We start from the raw sequence: 17,932 nt of genomic DNA on the forward strand, positions 1-17,932 counted from the left end.
ATTTCTCACCCTAGGCTTATGCGCAAGTCAATAAACTTTCCCAGTTTTTGGAGGTAAAATTAGGTACCTTGGCTTATACTCGGGACAGCTTATACTCAAGTATATACGGTATCCTTATATTTTGCAACTGGGGTACTTTATTTAGTATTATACACAAATTTCAGTGAGTCATGTGACAGAAATGACATCAGAACTCACCGTTTATAAGGATATCATTTACAAGGTATTCATGGCTTTTGTGTATTATATATATATATATATATGCCTCATGCTGTTCTTCTTTGAGCAGCTATTTCAGTCTGTGTGCATATTTCTATATCCAATGATGAGTAGTGTGGTGGAACTGGAGATTCTGCAGAGGGTTCAATTCCACTGCTTTGAATATAGACATAGGCACACCGACGGAAATAGCTGCTACTGAAAAGATTTGCTACATTCTGTTTGGGACAGGCAGGTTGGTGGCTGGGACCTTAAAGGAGAAACAAACCCCTTATTAAAAAAAAACCCTACCCCACATAGACCTCCCTCCCTCCTCATCCCCAGCCCAGCTGCTACCCCAGGCAAATGCCTCTAACTTTTTACTTGCCCCTCAGTGCAGATTAAGGGATCGGAGTTCACGGCAGCAATCTTTTGGGTCTTCGTGTCTTCTTCCGGCGCTTTGGCAATTTCCGTCCATTTCAGCACTTGCACAGTTGTCACATTGCTGCTCCAACTGCGCATGTGCCAATCCGCCGGTCTCCATCTCAGCTTACCAAAGACTCGGAAGATGGCTGCCGTGAACTCTGATCCCCGAATCTGCACTGAGGGGTAAGTAAAAAGTTAGGGGCATTTGCCCAGGGTAACAGGTAGGCTTGGGGGGAGGAGGGGGGTCTATGTGGGGTGGGGGGTAGGGTTTTTTTTAATAAGGGGTTTGTTTCTACTTTAAGGGGTTGACAGAAGGGGGGGGACCTAGATAGGTTCCCTTAACAGGTAATCCAACTCTGACTGTAAATGATACCCTTATTTCTAACCTCCAGGCCCAGGTCAATTGACCTTTTTCAACAGAAATATGTGGTAAAAATACAGTCCCATTCTGCCAAACCACAAAATCTGCTATGCTATTAAACAAATCACTGTACAATTCATACGCATGTATTGTTTGTGTTTATTAACATAATCATCAGTGTTTTGGATATTTCACTGTTTAACTAGCAATTCCAGTTAATGTTCCCTTTTATCTGCACTCCATGGAACATGACTGGTTTATGGGTATTGGGTTAATAAATATTCTTTGGTGACCTTTTATGTTTTCTCTGTGCTTTCTTCTTTTTCTTTACTCAGTCCTAGTCCAGAAAGGATGGAGCTTTCAAACTGAAGATATAATTCATATTCCTTGCTTTGTTCCACTTCAGTTTGTTCCTTTGTTTTAACTGGTGGGTTAATTTCCTTTAAGGAAGAGAAAAATGATAAGATATACAAAATGTTATTAATAAGCATTCATTTCCCTACAATCTATTCACAGGAATATAGACAAAAATACCTCCATTCACTAATCTAGACATAACTGTTAAAGTACTTTTGCGGTATCTTTACGGATACAAATAAGCAAATGAGCAATGTTCTATATGCAAGATATGCCCTATGATAAAGTTAATTGAATGCAACGCAAATTATAGGTACAGACAGAATGTATTTTGTTGTTGGATCCTACATGTACGGTATGTAGATAGTTTGGAATATAGAATGCGATTAGAGTAATCAGTCAACTCTAAAACCAGGGTTTGTACTAGGGGTAAGCAGAAGTGGCTTGTGCCTATGGAGCAACTGTGGGGGAGTGCTGGGCATATAATATTACCCCGTGCCTTTCCCTAGTTTCGGCTGGGGGGGGGACTGAATTAGCATGGGTTGGCCCCTGTTGGTGGTCACTTGTGGATGCCAAGCCACTGCCATGCTCAGGAATGGGGTGTTGAGGTGATCGGGGGGGGAGGGGCTTTTTACTTGGCCATGCTCAACCTTAGGCCAGGCATTGTCTGCAACTCTTGCTATATTCAACAATTACAGTTTAGGATGAAATTGTAGCCTGGGCAAGGGGTGTAACTATAGCAGGAGCAGACCCTGCAACTGCTGTGGGCCCAGTGGGCACTGGTTTATAAGCAATTTCAATATATGTTTATGAAAAATGTCTTATTACCAAAGTTTAGGGGTCCCTTAAATTATTTTGTATAGGGCCCAGTTACTTTTAGTAACCCCATGGAATGGGCTCTAAATACTTAAGAGATTCTATCATGATTTTATGATGTTCTTTTTATTTATAAATTACACTGCAAATAATTCACTCTACAAGTGTATTTCTTGGTTGTAATATTGGTGTGTAGGCAGCCATCTCAGGTGATTTTGCCTGGTCACGTGCTTTCAGAAAGAGCCAGCACTTTAGGATGGAACTTTCTGGCAGGCTGTTGTTTTTTCTACTCAATGTGATACAGTGGGACCTGGATTTTATTATTGAATGCTGTTCTTATATCTACCAGGCAGCTGTCTCTGGTTACCTTCCCATTGTTCTGTTGTTAGGCTGCTGGGGGGGTGATATCACTCCAACTTGCAGTACATGACTGGGGCAGCTGAGAAACTGTAATTTAAAGTCTCGCTTCAACATTTCCAGCCCCTTGTGCAAGTGACCTTTCACTTTGGGTGTTCAATGAATTGTGGCTACAGAAAAAGGTACTGGAAAGAAACCCGCAAAAACGTAACGGAACTGTCCTTTTTAACCAGCTGAAAGGGTGTTTACATGTGACCGTACAATGAGTTAAGGGTGTAACATGCAGATTTCAGTAACCATAGAACCCAGACACTTACAGTTTTTGCACTGAGATCTTTTAGTTCCAACTGTCTCTTTGCTGCTGCTCGCAGTCCTTCCCTATGGTTGGCAGATTCCAAGTGCTTGACTTCTCTCTCAAAGTAATGCTGAACGCTGGCATTCTAGAATCAAGCACAGGACTTGTAAAAATGTGTGAAATGCAAATGTGCCGGTATGTTAAAGTTTGTTAGGTTAAAAGTGAAATAATGAGTTTTTTTTTATTATTGGTACAAAATAGTGAGACAGAGACAAACCTCATTAGCAGAAGGATTACGCAGGTTCCAGGGGATTTCTAAGACGTGCAGAGTTCCCTGGTCATCACCCACTGCAAGAAAGTGCTGTTTTGCTGGGTTAGAAATAAGACATAGCATTATTTGTGCAGCCGTGATAAACAGTTTATTTAACTGTCACTCCAAGTTGTCATATCTGTATTAATGAGTAGGCTAATTTACAGAAATTGTATTATGTTGTGAAACATCAGCACACAAGGTTATAATTTTACAATTTAAGTTTAAAGAACTAACTTTTCTCCAGTTAGATTCCTATATACTGTAGTTGTGCTCTGCAAGACATGAGAAAAATTCATATTGCTTTGAACAGTAACACCAAAAAATTTGTTTTTTTAAAGTAATGAAAATATCATGTAGTATTGTCCTGCACTGGTAAAACTAATGTGTTTGCTTCAGGAAACACTACTATAGTTCATATAAACAAGCTGCTGTGGAGCAATGGCGGAAATTAAAAAAAGCTTATATGGCACAGGATAACAGATAACACCATTAAATTCTACAGAGCTTATCTGCTATCTGCTGTGTAACCTGAGTCTTTTCTCCTTTGAATGGCTGCCCCCATGGCTAAACAGCAGCTTATTTATATAAACAATAGTAGTGTTTCTGAAGCAAACACAGCAGTTTTACTAGTGCTGGGCAGCACTGCATTATATTTTTATTACTTTTAGGGCAGAGACACATGGTCAGATTCGGGGAGATTAGTCGCCCGGTGACAAATCTCCTCTTCTTTGGGGCGATAAATCTCCCCAAACTGCCTTCCTATCGGCTAGAATATAAATCGCAGACGGGATGGCACTCGGAGCGTTTCATTTTCCGATGTCGCCCAAAGCTTCCTCTTGAGGCAACGTCGGTCAACTTCGAAAAATGAAGCATTCGGATTGTCATGCCGCCAGTGATTTAGATACTAGCCGGCAGGAGGCAGTATGGGGAGATTAGTCGCCCGAAGAAGCGGAGATTTGTCTCTGGGCGACTAATCTCCCCGAATCTGAGCTGGGTCTATGCCCTTTAACACTCTAATTTTTTTTATTTTACTGTTCCTTTAAGAATTTTTAATGCAAATGTAATGCAAAGTAAGCTTTATCAGAAAGGTCTATATAAATAAACCAGTAAACCCTCAAGGTAATGCTATTTTGAATCCTCTGTCAAAAGAAATTTCACATTTCTTTCCTTCTATTGTGTACACATGGGCTTCTGTATCAGACTTCCTTCTTTCTGCTTAAACCTCCAGGCACAGCATGAGCATGCTCAGTTTGTTCCTCTCTCCCCCTCCCTCCTCCCCTCCCTGCTATAATCTGAGCCCAGAGCTGTGAGTGAGCAGGGAGAGACTCAGGCAGGAAGTGATGTCACACCAAGCTAATATGGCAGCAACATACAGAGAGCTTCTAAAGCGGTTTACTCAGGTGTGGTTAAGCATGCTACAGAATAAATATAGTCTTATAGCTTGCACTATTGTGGCTAATCTATTGCCAATAATCTGCCGCAGTAGTTTTGCTTCTTCTTTAAAGGAATAGTTCAGTGTGAAAATAAAAACTGGGTAAATAGATAGGCTGTGCAAAATAAAAAATGTTTCTAATATAGTTAGTTAGCCAAAAATGTAATGTATAAAGGCTGGAGTGACTGGATGTCTAATAAAACAGCCAGAATCCAACTTCCTGCTTTTCAGCTCTATAACTCTGAGCTAGTCAGCGACTTGAAGGGGGGCCACATGGTACATTTCTGTTCAGTGAGTTTGTAATTGATCCTCAGCATTCAGCTCAGATTCAAAAGCAATAGATATGATCCATGTGGCACCCCCTCAAGTCTCTGATTGGTTACTGCCTGGTAACCAGGGTAACCAGTCAGTGTAAACCAAGAGAGCTGAAAAGCAGGAAGTAGAGTTCAGACTGACATGTTATACATCAAATCACTCCAGCCTTTATACATTACATTTTTGGCTAACTAACTATATTAGAAACATTTTTTATTTTGCACAGCCTATCTATTTACCCAGTTTTTATTTTTACACTGAACAATTCCTTTAATGCATGTTAGACTGTTGCCCCCAGGCAGTGTAAAGGAATGAGCTCCACTCCAGCCTAGCTGACCAATACAGGAACTTGCATAGTATTTTCTGAGCTTATCAAAATGTTCAGCACAGCTTAGGGGTAATTTTACGTAAAGAATGCCCTTTGATTTTGTCTCTGCCACTCTTTTATAGGGTTTTGCATGCTTTTAAAGTTCAACTGACATGTTCCTATCTAAGAACAAAATCTGTTTTACCCCAGTCTATTGGTTATGCTTTGTTGTGAGTCTGAAGCAAACTCTGCATGTTCTTCTACACACTTAGCTAGGGAGTCATGCTGAGCTCTGATATGCTGCCTATGGTTCTGAACTGCACACCTGTCTAACAGAGCTACCAGCCATCCCTCAGCCCAGGAAGAACAATAGGCAGCTCTAGCACATAGGTACCAGAAAAGTATAGGAGCCTTGCAACTGAAGGAAACCCAAGGTTTGGGGAGGAGAATGTACGTTAAGTAGTGTGCTATTCTGTACTGATATAACATATCCTAACCTTTTATACTATTATGGTTAGGGCTTCATGTCATAGAGTCATTTCCAAAACTGCACTCTGAGCATACAGACAGGTTTAAAAAAAATCCTGTGTCTTAATTCTAAAATCTACATACAAGAGGCAATCCAAGGTCTAATGTATGTGATTGGAGCTGTTGCAATGTTCTGTGTCTGTGATGGCTCGTGGGTCTTCTCCAGGAGGTCCCACACGTCAACATTGCCGTCTTCTTTTCCAATAAAGAAAACCCCAGTCCTGGAAAGGGACCAATGTGCTGCTGTGAGTCGCTTCTGAGAGCAACATGAGTGAAAAATCGGTCCACTCTAAAAAGGACAGGAAAGAAAATCAAATACAGTGGTGTGAAAAACTATTTGCCCCCTTCCTGATTTCTTATTCTTTTGCATGTTTGTCACACAAAATGTTTCTGATCATCAAACACATTTAACTATTAGTCAAAGATAACACAAGTAAACACAAAATGCAGTTTTTAAATGAGGGTTTTTATTATTTAGGGAGAAAAGAAATCCAAACCTGTGTGAAAAAGTAATTGCCCCCTGAACCTAATAACTGGTTGGGCCACCCTTAGCAGCAATAACTGCAATCAAGCGTTTGCGATAACTTGCAACGAGTCTTTTACAGCGCTCTGGAGGAATTTTGGCCCACTCATCTTTGCAGAATTGTTGTAATTCAGCTTTATTTGAGGCTTTTCTAGCATGAACCGCCTTTTTAAGGTCATGCCACAACATCTCAATAGGATTCAGGTCAGGACTTTGACTAGGCCACTCCAAAGTCTTCATTTTGTTTTTCTTCAGCCATTCAGAGTTGGATTTACTGATGTGTTTTGGGTCATTGTCCTGCTGCAGCACCCAAGATCGCTTCAGCTTGAGTTGACGAACAGATGGCCGGACATTCTCCTTCAGGATTTTTTGGTAGACAGTAGAATTCATGGTTCCATCTATCACAGCAAGTCTTCCAGGTCCTGAAGCAGCAAAACAAGCCCAGACCATCACACTACCACCACCATATTTTACTGTTGGTATGATGTTCTTTTTCTGAAATGCAGTGTTACTTTTACGCCAGATGTAACGGGACGCGCACCTTCCAAAAAGTTCAACTTTTGTCTCGTCGGTCCACAAGGTATTTTCCCAAAAGTCTTGGCAATCATTGAGATGTTTTTTAGCAAAATTGAGACGAGCCTTAATGTTCTTTTTGCTTAAAGGTGGTTTGCGCCTTGGAAATGTGCCATGCAGGCCGTTTTTGCCCAGTCTCTTTCTTATGGTGGAGTCCTGAACACTGACCTTAATTGAGGCAAGTGAGGCCTGCAGTTCTTTAGATGTTGTCCTGGGGTCTTTTGTGGCCTCTCGGATGAGTTGTCTCTGCGCTCTTGGGGTCATTTTGGTCGGCCGGCCACTCCTGGGAAGGTTCACCACTGTTCCATGTTTTTGCCATTTGTGGATAATGGCTCTCACTGTGGTTCGCTGGAGTCCCAAAGCTTTAGAAATGGCTTTATAACTTTTACCAGACTGATAGATCTCAATTACTTTTGTTCTCATTTGTTCCTGAATTTCTTTGGATCTTGGCATGATGTCTAGCTTTTGAGGTGCTTTTGGTCTACTTCTCTGTGTCAGATAGCTCCTATTTAAGTGATTTCTTGATTGAAACAGGTGTGGCAGTAATCAGGCCTGGGGGGTGAGTACAGAAATTGAACTCAGGTGTGATAAACCACAGTTAAGTTATTTTTTAACAAGGGGGGCAATCACTTTTTCACACAGGCCCATGTAGATTTGGAGTTTTTTTTCTCCCTTAATAACGTAAACCTTCATTTAAAAACTGCATTTTGTGTTCAATTATGTTATCTTTGACTAATAGTTAACGGTTTTTGATGAGCAGAAACATTTAAGTGTGACAAACATGCAAAAGAATAAGAAATCAGGAAGGGGGCAAATAGTTTTTCACACCACTGTACTTCAAAGTCAAAAGTTGTCAAAGTTTCTGCCGAATTGCAAAGAAAAAAACCCACGTTATTGAGAACTTTAATAAATGTTTACTGGAACTTTATACTGGTTTTATATTTGCCCAAGTTTTAAAAGTATATGTGTTTTCTTTTCCGTTAAACAACTGCATTGCAAATACTTCCATATGTATGGTGTAATCCTCTCCACCTAGCCTTGTAGGCTCACTCAATCTTGAGTCAGTGTGGGCTGTTTCAACAGTGGAGTAACCATTTCTCCCCAGTGTTACCCAACTGGGGAATCCATCCAACAAGGAGCCAGCGTGACTGTGACCAATGAATTTGCCCGAAAGAGTAATATCACGTTGCACAGAGAAGGTGAGCATACACAGCTAGGAGCAGAGACTATCACTATTCATATGGCTAGGGTTAGCATGTCAACATGTTTGTTTATTAAAATAAAATCTGGGCTGCCATTATAAAGAAGTGTAAAATGTAACCTCTCCCAACTTTGGTGAAATGCAACTCCCAGCACCTTAAGACAAAAGCTGAGGAAACGAATCCACTTGAGAGAATCTGACACCCCTGTGTTCTTTAAGTCCTGTACATCAAGATGCCAATTAAATAAAAACACAGTCATGTATGACTCTTTGTCCTCAGACAATTGCCTACTATATAACAATGTCTGACAAAAGGATATCATGGAATATTTAATAACTACCTGTAGAAACCTCTAATTTTAAGTCCTGAGAAAACGGTAATGTTTGCATACACAACGAGAGCACAATGCTACCCTTTTCTAGGATTAGAGCAGGCAGTTAAATCCCTTTGTCTGGCAATGCTTTTAACATGAATACTCCTACTGTAACATAACACGTACGGTAACACCTTCTCTCCATATAGCAAAGTTCCAGCCTCCAACAGTGAGAATGAAGTCCTTGAGGAAGGGTGAGCGTTGCACAGTGTGCACAGCACCATCATGCACTACACTTGCTTGCAAAGGTTTCGAGCCTAGAAATATATTAGAAACAGGAATTATTGGCACTTATATTGTCTGCATTTGTACCTATTACAGCTACAGGATCCCTTATTCAAAAAACTCTGAAATCCAAGAACGCTGTCTCCTAGACAGTACAGTTAAAGCAAACAATTCTATTTTTTTCCTTTTGTAATAATAAAACAGTATCTTGTACCTTGTACTTGTAACTAAACTGCATGAATTCATAATGGTGGCAAAACAATGCTATCAGGTTTATTTAATGTTTCAATGTTTTATTTAGTAGAAAATCCAAATAACAGAAAGACCAGTTGTGGCGCTAACAAGTGGGTACAGATATGGGATCTGTTATCCAGAAAGCTCCCATAGACTCCATTTATCCAAATATTTTTTTTAAATAGATTTTCTTTTTCTCTGTAATAATAAAGCAGTACCTTGCACTTGATCTAAACTAAGATATAATTGATCCTTAGTGAAAGCAACAATTTTCTATTGGGTTTATTTCATGTTTACATGATTTTCTAGTGGACTTAAAGAGACAGACAGAAAATAACCTTTTTTTATTATCTATCACAACATTGTCTTTGAATGCTATTTATAATTTTGCCATAAAAGTATTTGCCTGATGCTTTTACATTACCTTTCTTAATACCCTGTTCCTCTATGAGGGGGCTGCCATATTTGTGCTGCAGGAGTCCCTTAGCATTAGAAACTAACTGACAGGTTAAGAAGGGACAGTCAGGTTTAGGAACTTCAATCATCAATTACTTACAAAGGCAGAACTATCAGCGAAAAACCATCAACATGACCTATAGGCAACTTTTAATATATATTAATATTTTGAAAATAAATTTTTTAGTGTCAGTATCATTTTAAGGTATGAAGATACCAATTTGTTACCCGGAAAAGCCCAGGTCCTGAGTCTTCTGGATAACAGGTCCCAGACCTGTACTGCATACTGGATATATCTTGCTAGCTCTGCAGCAGAAGCAAACACAAAAATGAAGTAGAGTAAATACAATACTTACTAATTAGCCGTCCGGTATCACCATCCTTTTCCATCTTCCAGTCAGTATACACCAATTCACCATCCTAAAATAATAAACACTGGTTATTGTTATTTCCTCAAACCTCTCTGAAGAACATTTGTGAATTCCTTTAAGAGCATTTCACTCTTCACTCTCTGCTCTCAAAATCTTTTAGTTCATATTCAAATATGTGCTGTGTCCTCCAGTATGTATTGAAAGGGAAACGCTACATATTTAAAGGATGTCTTTCATTTAATTTGCTTTACTTGAATAAAATATAGTTGTATTCCACTATATATGTTCTGTAAGGAAAATATTATGGTTAAGATCTGCTGAGGTAAGCAAAATCCCAGTCGTACGGTTTATATAAATGTAAATTACACAGTGAAACATAGACATCATAAAAATCATGACAGAATCCCTTAAAATACAATCAGTGTCATCATACAGGATCTCGTTGTTATAAACATAACAAGAAATTTACAGCAGTAGTTTAGATAACAGCATTTAGTATTACTTTTTCTAGACAGGATCAACTTACCTCCGTTCCAACAAAGTACTTGGTATTGATATCATCAAGAAGCTTTGGGTTTTTGGCCGAGGCAGCTCTCAGACTCTTGTATTCAACTACTGCCCCTGTCTTCTCTTCCTTGACTTGGATGGGCAGTTTATCTAAGATATGTTTACAAATTACAAAGTGTAGAACCAAATGGGAATCCTAGGTTAACGTGCACCAAAAGGAATGAATCCAATTCATGAATCTCTTATTTCAAATAAACAGTATTTCTATATGTATGACTGCACGTCATACATCTTCATGACTTTAATATTCCTTACAATACAATGTATTTGTAAAAATCCAAAAAAACAAAACAAACAACACAAGAAAGTTCAAATCTGTGTCTGAAAAAAATATTATAGGCAGGTGATATAAGTTGTTTTAATACACCCACTTCAGTCATCCTAATTTCCGTGGGATAGCCCTAAGTCACAAAAGATCATGGTCATGTCTGGATGTAACTAAGGTAAACAAGAACATATGAATATAGATATATGTTTTAAAACATTGTTTTTTATTGGTTTTCATTCAATAAGCAAAACAAAAGTAAAAAGGGGGGGGAGAAAAAAAAGGGAGGGGGAAAGGGTTCACATGTGTATATATTTAATAGTAAACTAAGCATCACTTATTATGTATTGATCCAAATCCGATCTTAATAGCTGTCTGTAGGCTAATTACTTAGTGGTTGTACTGTACTCATCACTGGTGTCTGCTTATTATCCATGGAAGAGAGTTTCCGAGCTTTCTTGCAGACAGTGGCAGGATTTTGGCGTGGTGTTTTTCTGAGGTTGGGACTTTTCAGTGATACAGGGCTGGGAAAATTGGTCATATATGGGCCATGGGGCAGCTACATAGAACAGGCTCTACAGTGCCATAAGGAGGGACACATTCCTAAAGGTGGCCATAGACGCACAGATAATATCATGTGAAAAAATTTTTGTATGATATTTGGTGCGCGTATGGTGGGAAATGAGCCAACCGATTTCGGCAGAAGACTTGGATATTGGTCGATCGGGATGGACGGAAAATTTTGATCAGGTGCCTTTGAAGGCAGCGAAACATCGCCCATTGCTAGTGCTGAATTGTCAGATACAGGTAGAATTCTATTGTTTCTACCTGTATATCTGACAATTCAGCTCTACACGTGTGTATTGAAATGAACGATCTTTCTTGGAAAGATTGTTATGTCTTTGGCCACCGCAACACCAATGTTTTGATCTAGAAGTGCACTCCCTTATTAGCAAATCTGGATGTAGAGGCAACTCGCACAGGTGATTACACTTCCGTTTTGCAATGTGCACTGCATTATTCACTGTTTAGGCTGCCATGTATGAGGACAGCTTGCATTATGGTATTACAAGTTATGAATGTAGGAACAATTACTGGGTTGACTGAAGTTATTGTCCTGTTTGGACTGTGTTTTTCACAATAATACACTAGTATGTTGTTGATTTGCTGGAGGCACTTGCTGTCTACAGATTTTTAGGAGTAAAAAAACAGAAGAAAACACTGTAAATTGGGCAGAGCATAAACAGAAGAGGGAGAGAGCAGAGCAAAAATGAGAAGGGGTGAATAAGAGGGAAAGGGGAGGGAGTGGACTGTGGGATAAATAATAGATAGGGAAGAACAGAGGTAACTAGAAATGAAATTTAGTGTATGAAAACAAAAGCTACGGGAGACATTGTGAGGGTATAAAAAGGGGTGGAAAAGGATGTAATGCAAAGAGGACAGAGAGTTATGGGTAAAACAGATGAAACACAGAACAGAAGAATGTTTGAAGGGAAGAGAAAACAGAGAGTGGAAGATGGAGAAAAACCAGAGGAGAGAAAATTAGGCAAATTGAAGGGAGAGTAGAAAAAGTAAAGGAAGGGGGAAGAAAGTACAAAAGGAATATGGGAAGGGTGACAAAAGACTGGGCAGAAGAAAGGGACATAAGGGGAGAATTTGGTGGGAAAAAAAGAACAAAAGACAAGAGGAGGAGATGAGGAGAGTCTGACATACATAAATAAGAATGGAATGGTGTGCAGTAGGAATGATGTATGGTTTTTGCTGCTGTGTACTGGTGGCCTGATCCTTGGAAGGCAGACCCTAACCATTAAGTTTTATGGGGCACAAAGTTTCTGATGATGGTCCTGTACTTTAAGCACAAATAATTCCAATAGTCACATACAATTAACTTCTGCGCTAAGCAAATGTATGCAGTCAGTTTCACAGACACAGAGCACTCATCAGAAAGACTGTTTGTTGCGTGCAGGAATTCTTTGTGCTTTCTTAATAAAGCTCAGTTCTATGGCAGGAGGCTGTGCTGAATACAAAATAAAGATAGCCTAACCACTAACCGCGTGAATTGCTTTTCTCTTGAAATGATTTAATGGTTGCAAAATAGTTGTGGTTTGTACATGCTATTTTCATGACTCCCAACGATCAGTTTTGTGGGAAAGCAATAGAGGCCTCTATATTACTTGCAGAGGCATATTTGTGGGCACCACTAGCCAAGCAAAGTTGGCTTCAGACATAGAAGATGGAAGAGGGAGGGAGAGCAGAAAAGAGTGTGACATGGAAATAATCGGGGGAGGGAAAGGAAGGATTTGGTTGCAACCACCGTTTATTAATCTTTCTATCTATGCTGCCTTTCTGTCCAGCTCACAGCTAAATTTAGAAATTGTTCATTACCAAGCTGCAGAATTCCAGGTGGCAAGGACATAGCCTCCTGTAGGAAAGTACAAAGGACGCCAAAGTAAATTCTGAGGTATTAGAAAATCCTGGCAGTGTGACAGCATGGACTGCATGGTTATGTACAGCCATATCCATTATTTTTCTGTATAAATGGCGGGGTCTCAAAGCTCATAGCTAAAACCTCTTTAAAACCTACATAGTTTATTATACACAGTATCAATATGCAGCAAAAACAGCTTTCTAGAAGAAATAATTGCAAAATGAAAAACCACATAGGCACTCAGAATCACAGGCACAGCACAAAGTGCTACACACACAGCATACTGCCACTTAGGTTCACAAAAACTTTGATATTTCTATAATAAAGGTGCATGGATGTTGGCATGAATTGGCTCCATAGCAGCTACAGGATTAAATATGTTTTGGGGCAAGTACCCACTACATATACCAACTTTGGTTGGCAGTTCCATTGCAATTCTTTGGTGTGCCTTTACCCACTGCCTCTCATTGTATATAATAAACTTGGGGCACCCTCTCTGTATAATCAGTGTCCAGTGTCCAGTTGGGGTCCAATTCTATAATGTGCTTAAGTACCAGTTCCCACTATATAATGAAATAAATAAATTTATAAGTATCAAGAATTCATGCAGTTATAATGTACATTAAAAACTGACCTGCCTACCCTTTTACACCACCAATTTAAAACGATAAATAGCTGTTTTTCATATATTAAAAAGTATTATTAAAATAAATCAAGGAGGAATTCATAGGTAAAAAATCACTATTAATAGTATTTTGCACAGTCCATAAAGAAAAACTGTAGAACTGCACTAATCCACAACTTGTTAGCTTTGAATTATACTGATACTGGGTTATTAATTCAACAGCCTCCATTCATGAACTTTATGGACTGTGCGAAATAATATTAATTGTGATTTTGTTTTTACCTATGAATTCCTGCTTGATTCATTTTAATAATACTTTTTAATATATGAAATACAGCTATTTATTGTTTTAAATTGGTGAAGACTAAAAGGCTGGCCAGTTTTTAATGGAATGTATAACAGCATGAATTCTTAATACTAATACATTTATTTATTTGATTTCAGTGCCATCTTTAGCTTTTAAAGGTGGGAAAGGTGGATAAGGTCCCCACCTGTTGGTATTTTGAGTGCCCCTATCGGACATATACTATTTTTTGTCCCACTATATAATGTTCTTGAGGGGCAGGAACTACAGTTATTGTCATCGTAAATATGATTTGTGGTGCCGTTACCTCTGTTTTTTTTTGTTTTGTTTTCTCTCTGTACCTGGCACTGAATACTACCATAATATACTACATGTTCGTTATTTGGTACCAACACCCATGGAAAAGGCTTGTCCCTATGCAGCAACCCCTGTTTGTTATACAAGTGTGACCTTCATCGTGCAATACTGAAAAGGATTCACAATGATCAGCACCATATACAATTTATAAAGGATAACAGCCTTCAGTCTGTTCTAAACATGTAGATATATCTGTCTAAGCAAAGGGACATAATATATCAGTGTCACGGTATTCAGTTCCTGCTTTGCAATGGCTTGTGATTTGTGGCCAACAGTTTATGTAAGATCCGAAATAACAACACAGCAGAAATAGAAACAGGAAATGACTGGAGTGTGCCAGGATTAGCTTTGGCTTTCTATCGGAAACATTAGACATGCAATCTTAGCATTTGGCTTTTAGACAAGTCTTTTGCCCAGGCCTATATATAAGAATCACTGTAATATTTCTCCTTGCAATTAAGAAATGGTGGAGAATTGATGCAAATTATTGGCTAAAAGAAAGGATGAGCGAATGGTCAGAATATATACCAAAGTATATAAAGGGATGCCACTTCAGAATCCAAGCTGCTGTCCTATTGTGTAACAGGCAGTGCCATGCTACGGGTGATCATGTGACTCTACACACTTCCTCTTAGAAAACTGCAGTTAAATGACTGAAACACTAACTATTGTTAAAAAATGTGATAGTCACAGACCAATAACCTTCTGTTTGAGACAAAGGGAGCTTTTCTTTAAACCATGTGATGGTGATAGTTCTAAGTGTATAAAGAACAACAAATAGAAAGTTAACCCAAATGCCCATCTCACACATTTTTTTTAAGACACAGTGCATTTCTTTTTACTAGCATTTAGAATGCATACCACATGCATAAAAATGCATCATGTTAGACCCACAGCAGTCCTGTGTTGTGTAACACCCATATTAAAGGCAATAAGTTCTGGAATTCGAATTGCTCTTTAAGAGATGATGAAATTAAGTTTTTATAAAACTACAACTTTTAATATAATAGGAAAACTAGCTGCTTTTATTAAGCCTGGCCAATATGAGCTAAAATTTTGCTTTAGTGGACCCAACAGAGGTAGGACATTTTTTTTTAAATTTTTAGATAATGGTAGATATGCGCACAAATAAATAACCACAAGACACATTTTTAAAGGTTGCTCTGACAATCCTGCAGGATTTCCAAATATTCACAATTTTATGGAATGGCCAGCCTACTTATTGGAAGGAAATAAATTCACTGACATACAGGTAATGCTAGCAGGTATGCCAGTGAACTTCTTTCCTTGCATTGTTGAGGGGTTTGCCGATCCCCCGTTTTGCTGGGCACCAGGGACTCAAGTTCCAGGAGGGCCAGGGTGTGCGTTTGTAGTTGAATAATCGACAGCCTAATTATTGCCCAGTTGGCTAGTTTGTTAGAAACTGATCTTTATCTATCTATGCGCCTTCCTGGTTTGTGATTCTGGAACACAAACAGACAGGAATGATTACTCTGGAATGATGAATCCCACATTTGATAAACACTGATATAAATCTAATATTCTTTCCTGGAAGCACAAACATGCTTTTCAGGGTGACTAATAAAATGTGATCAATCCATACATCAAACCAAGTTATGAAACAGTAAATCAGCCCCACTCAGAGGCAACCATATCCAGTTGCTATACCTTTTTAAATGCTTTCCTTAGGGCATTACCTATTCACCAGTATACATTATATAAGATGGACTGCAGTGCAAATGTTACCTAATGTCCTGGTGTGATGATGCTCCTCACTAAGACTGATTTTGATAGGGCTATATTCTCCACTCATGTCAGACTTTGGTAAGGTGGCCTTGAAAGTAAAAACAATGAAACAAAAATGTTCCAATATGTAGCAGTAAGCTTTATAATAGGGCGATATCACATCATTGACACCTTTCTGATGTCATATTGTAACATGATACCAAGAAGGATTAAAGTAATAACTGGAGAATTTGCTCTAGATCTTATAACCTATAGCAACCAAATATATGTTTCCTTCATCACATCAGTAAATGCTATTTATTTACTTGTTACATACATTCATTTGTATCCATAACATTTATTATGAAGTCATAAGTGTGTAATAAAATGGTAATCACTGAAGTGAAAGAGATTTTATTTATATATATATATATATATATATATATATATATATATATATATATAAATATAACCTCTGGGTATATATATATATATATATCTGTACTCTGGGTACAAATAATACTACTACTGGTACTCTGGGTATGGGTACAAATAATACAATCTCATTGTGTTTTACATATCTCCTTAAATTAACCATTGCTTAATTTGAGTTTTTACAATTTTACAATTTTTTTTCGAGAAAAACACAACTCGACCTTTGATAAATAACCCCTAAGTCAGGTGTAAATACCAGACACTTTGTCTTTTTTAACATAATTTACTAAATAACTATATGACATTGTAGCTTACCCTGCCAACCAAGAAAAACCTATTAAACTTTTTAGCGCATTCAACTTTAACTTTAAAGGGGTGGTTCACCTTTAAATTAACTTTTAGTTAGTCTTTCATTAGTTAGTTTGCATAGCTTATAAAATTATTTTATTAAAAAAAATAAAACCAATTGAAATTGTCTCAGAATATCACTCTCTACATCATACTAAAAGTTAACTCGAAAGGTGAACAACCCCTTTAAGGATTCTTGGATTAAAAACAGTACTGAAAGTACACGGCACATACACTGTCACAGATGGTTGCAGTTTCCTGTACTGTTTCTGCTCTGCAATCCTCTGCACTCTTTTCATTCCTGATTTGTCCTTTCCTAATATGCCCCCTACTGTCTCATCTTTGTGTATTCCCCTCTCTAATACCATTGTCCAGTACTGCTTTTTTCTTTACTAATGACATTTTCCTTACTCTGATAAATGGTCTCCAGGTTAGATCAATGTACTTGAAAGTATCAGGGACACCATGAGGCATTTGTTTGTCTTCTGCATTCTTTTTTTCCGCTGCAGTCAGCGTTTTCTGAGGTCGGATATCCCAGAACATTATTGAGCTGGAAAGTAGCAAAATGATATTGAAATACTTGTTACCCCAGGCGTGTAAAATTAATAGATATCACTAATCCTTTATGTAACTTAATTAAATACCAATGTACCAACTGAATTACAGTTTGTTTTATCATCTAATCATAGAATGATATGAGGCTATTTTCTACTGATTTGTCCAGGGAATGTAACAACTTTAAATTAATATACATTAAGAACCAACTCAGAACTCAGAAATATGCTTATAAAGAAGAGGCAATATATTAAAATGTACTGCCTTAAAAATTTTTACTGTTCTAAATAATTTTATGAACTACACTTAGGCTATACTAATGTAAATGTTCTGAAAGCTTGCGATGATTATCTTAGTTAGTCAATAAAGGTATTGCCTTTATACCACCCGTTTACCATACAGATTTCAGTCTTTGCTTTTAAGATATAGTGGCGTACCAATCAGGGGAACATGTGACGAGCTGAATGGAGTATCCACTTTTATTCTCATAAGGATTTCCAGCATTCGAGAGCTAGAAAGAAAAAGTGAAAATCGTGTTTTGCATAAAAGCAAAAATCAATAAAATAATAAAACAAACAAAGCAAACATATCTAAATTGTATTATCTGTGTCACAGTTCTGCCATATCTGTACTATCTTGTGTCATATAAGGGCTTCATTTT

General features: G+C 38.1%; 1 protein-coding gene across 3 annotated transcripts in view; it reads right to left on the reverse strand.

The window, feature by feature from the left end:
• Positions 1 to 1,126: 1,126 nt before the first annotated feature.
• Positions 1,127 to 17,932, reverse strand: part of dnai3.L (dynein axonemal intermediate chain 3 L homeolog) — a 47,597-nt gene continuing 30,791 nt past the window's right edge. For all 3 annotated transcript variants that reach the window (XM_018258146.2, XM_018258144.2, XM_018258145.2), the window contains 10 exons: positions 17,709 to 17,782; positions 17,128 to 17,266; positions 15,955 to 16,042; positions 10,189 to 10,319; positions 9,648 to 9,711; positions 8,503 to 8,633; positions 5,790 to 5,994; positions 3,088 to 3,179; positions 2,833 to 2,955; positions 1,127 to 1,425 (listed from right to left, as the gene is read on the reverse strand). In XM_018258146.2, the coding sequence (XP_018113635.1) occupies positions 1,282 to 1,425; positions 2,833 to 2,955; positions 3,088 to 3,179; positions 5,790 to 5,994; positions 8,503 to 8,633; positions 9,648 to 9,711; positions 10,189 to 10,319; positions 15,955 to 16,042; positions 17,128 to 17,266; positions 17,709 to 17,782 (1,191 nt within the window). In that variant the 3' untranslated portion in view covers positions 1,127 to 1,281. The remainder of the gene's footprint in view (positions 1,426 to 2,832; positions 2,956 to 3,087; positions 3,180 to 5,789; positions 5,995 to 8,502; positions 8,634 to 9,647; positions 9,712 to 10,188; positions 10,320 to 15,954; positions 16,043 to 17,127; positions 17,267 to 17,708; positions 17,783 to 17,932) is intronic.

Source organism: Xenopus laevis, chromosome 4L (genome assembly GCF_017654675.1).
Source record: "Xenopus laevis strain J_2021 chromosome 4L, Xenopus_laevis_v10.1, whole genome shotgun sequence".
Lineage (NCBI taxonomy): Eukaryota > Metazoa > Chordata > Amphibia > Anura > Pipidae > Xenopus > Xenopus laevis.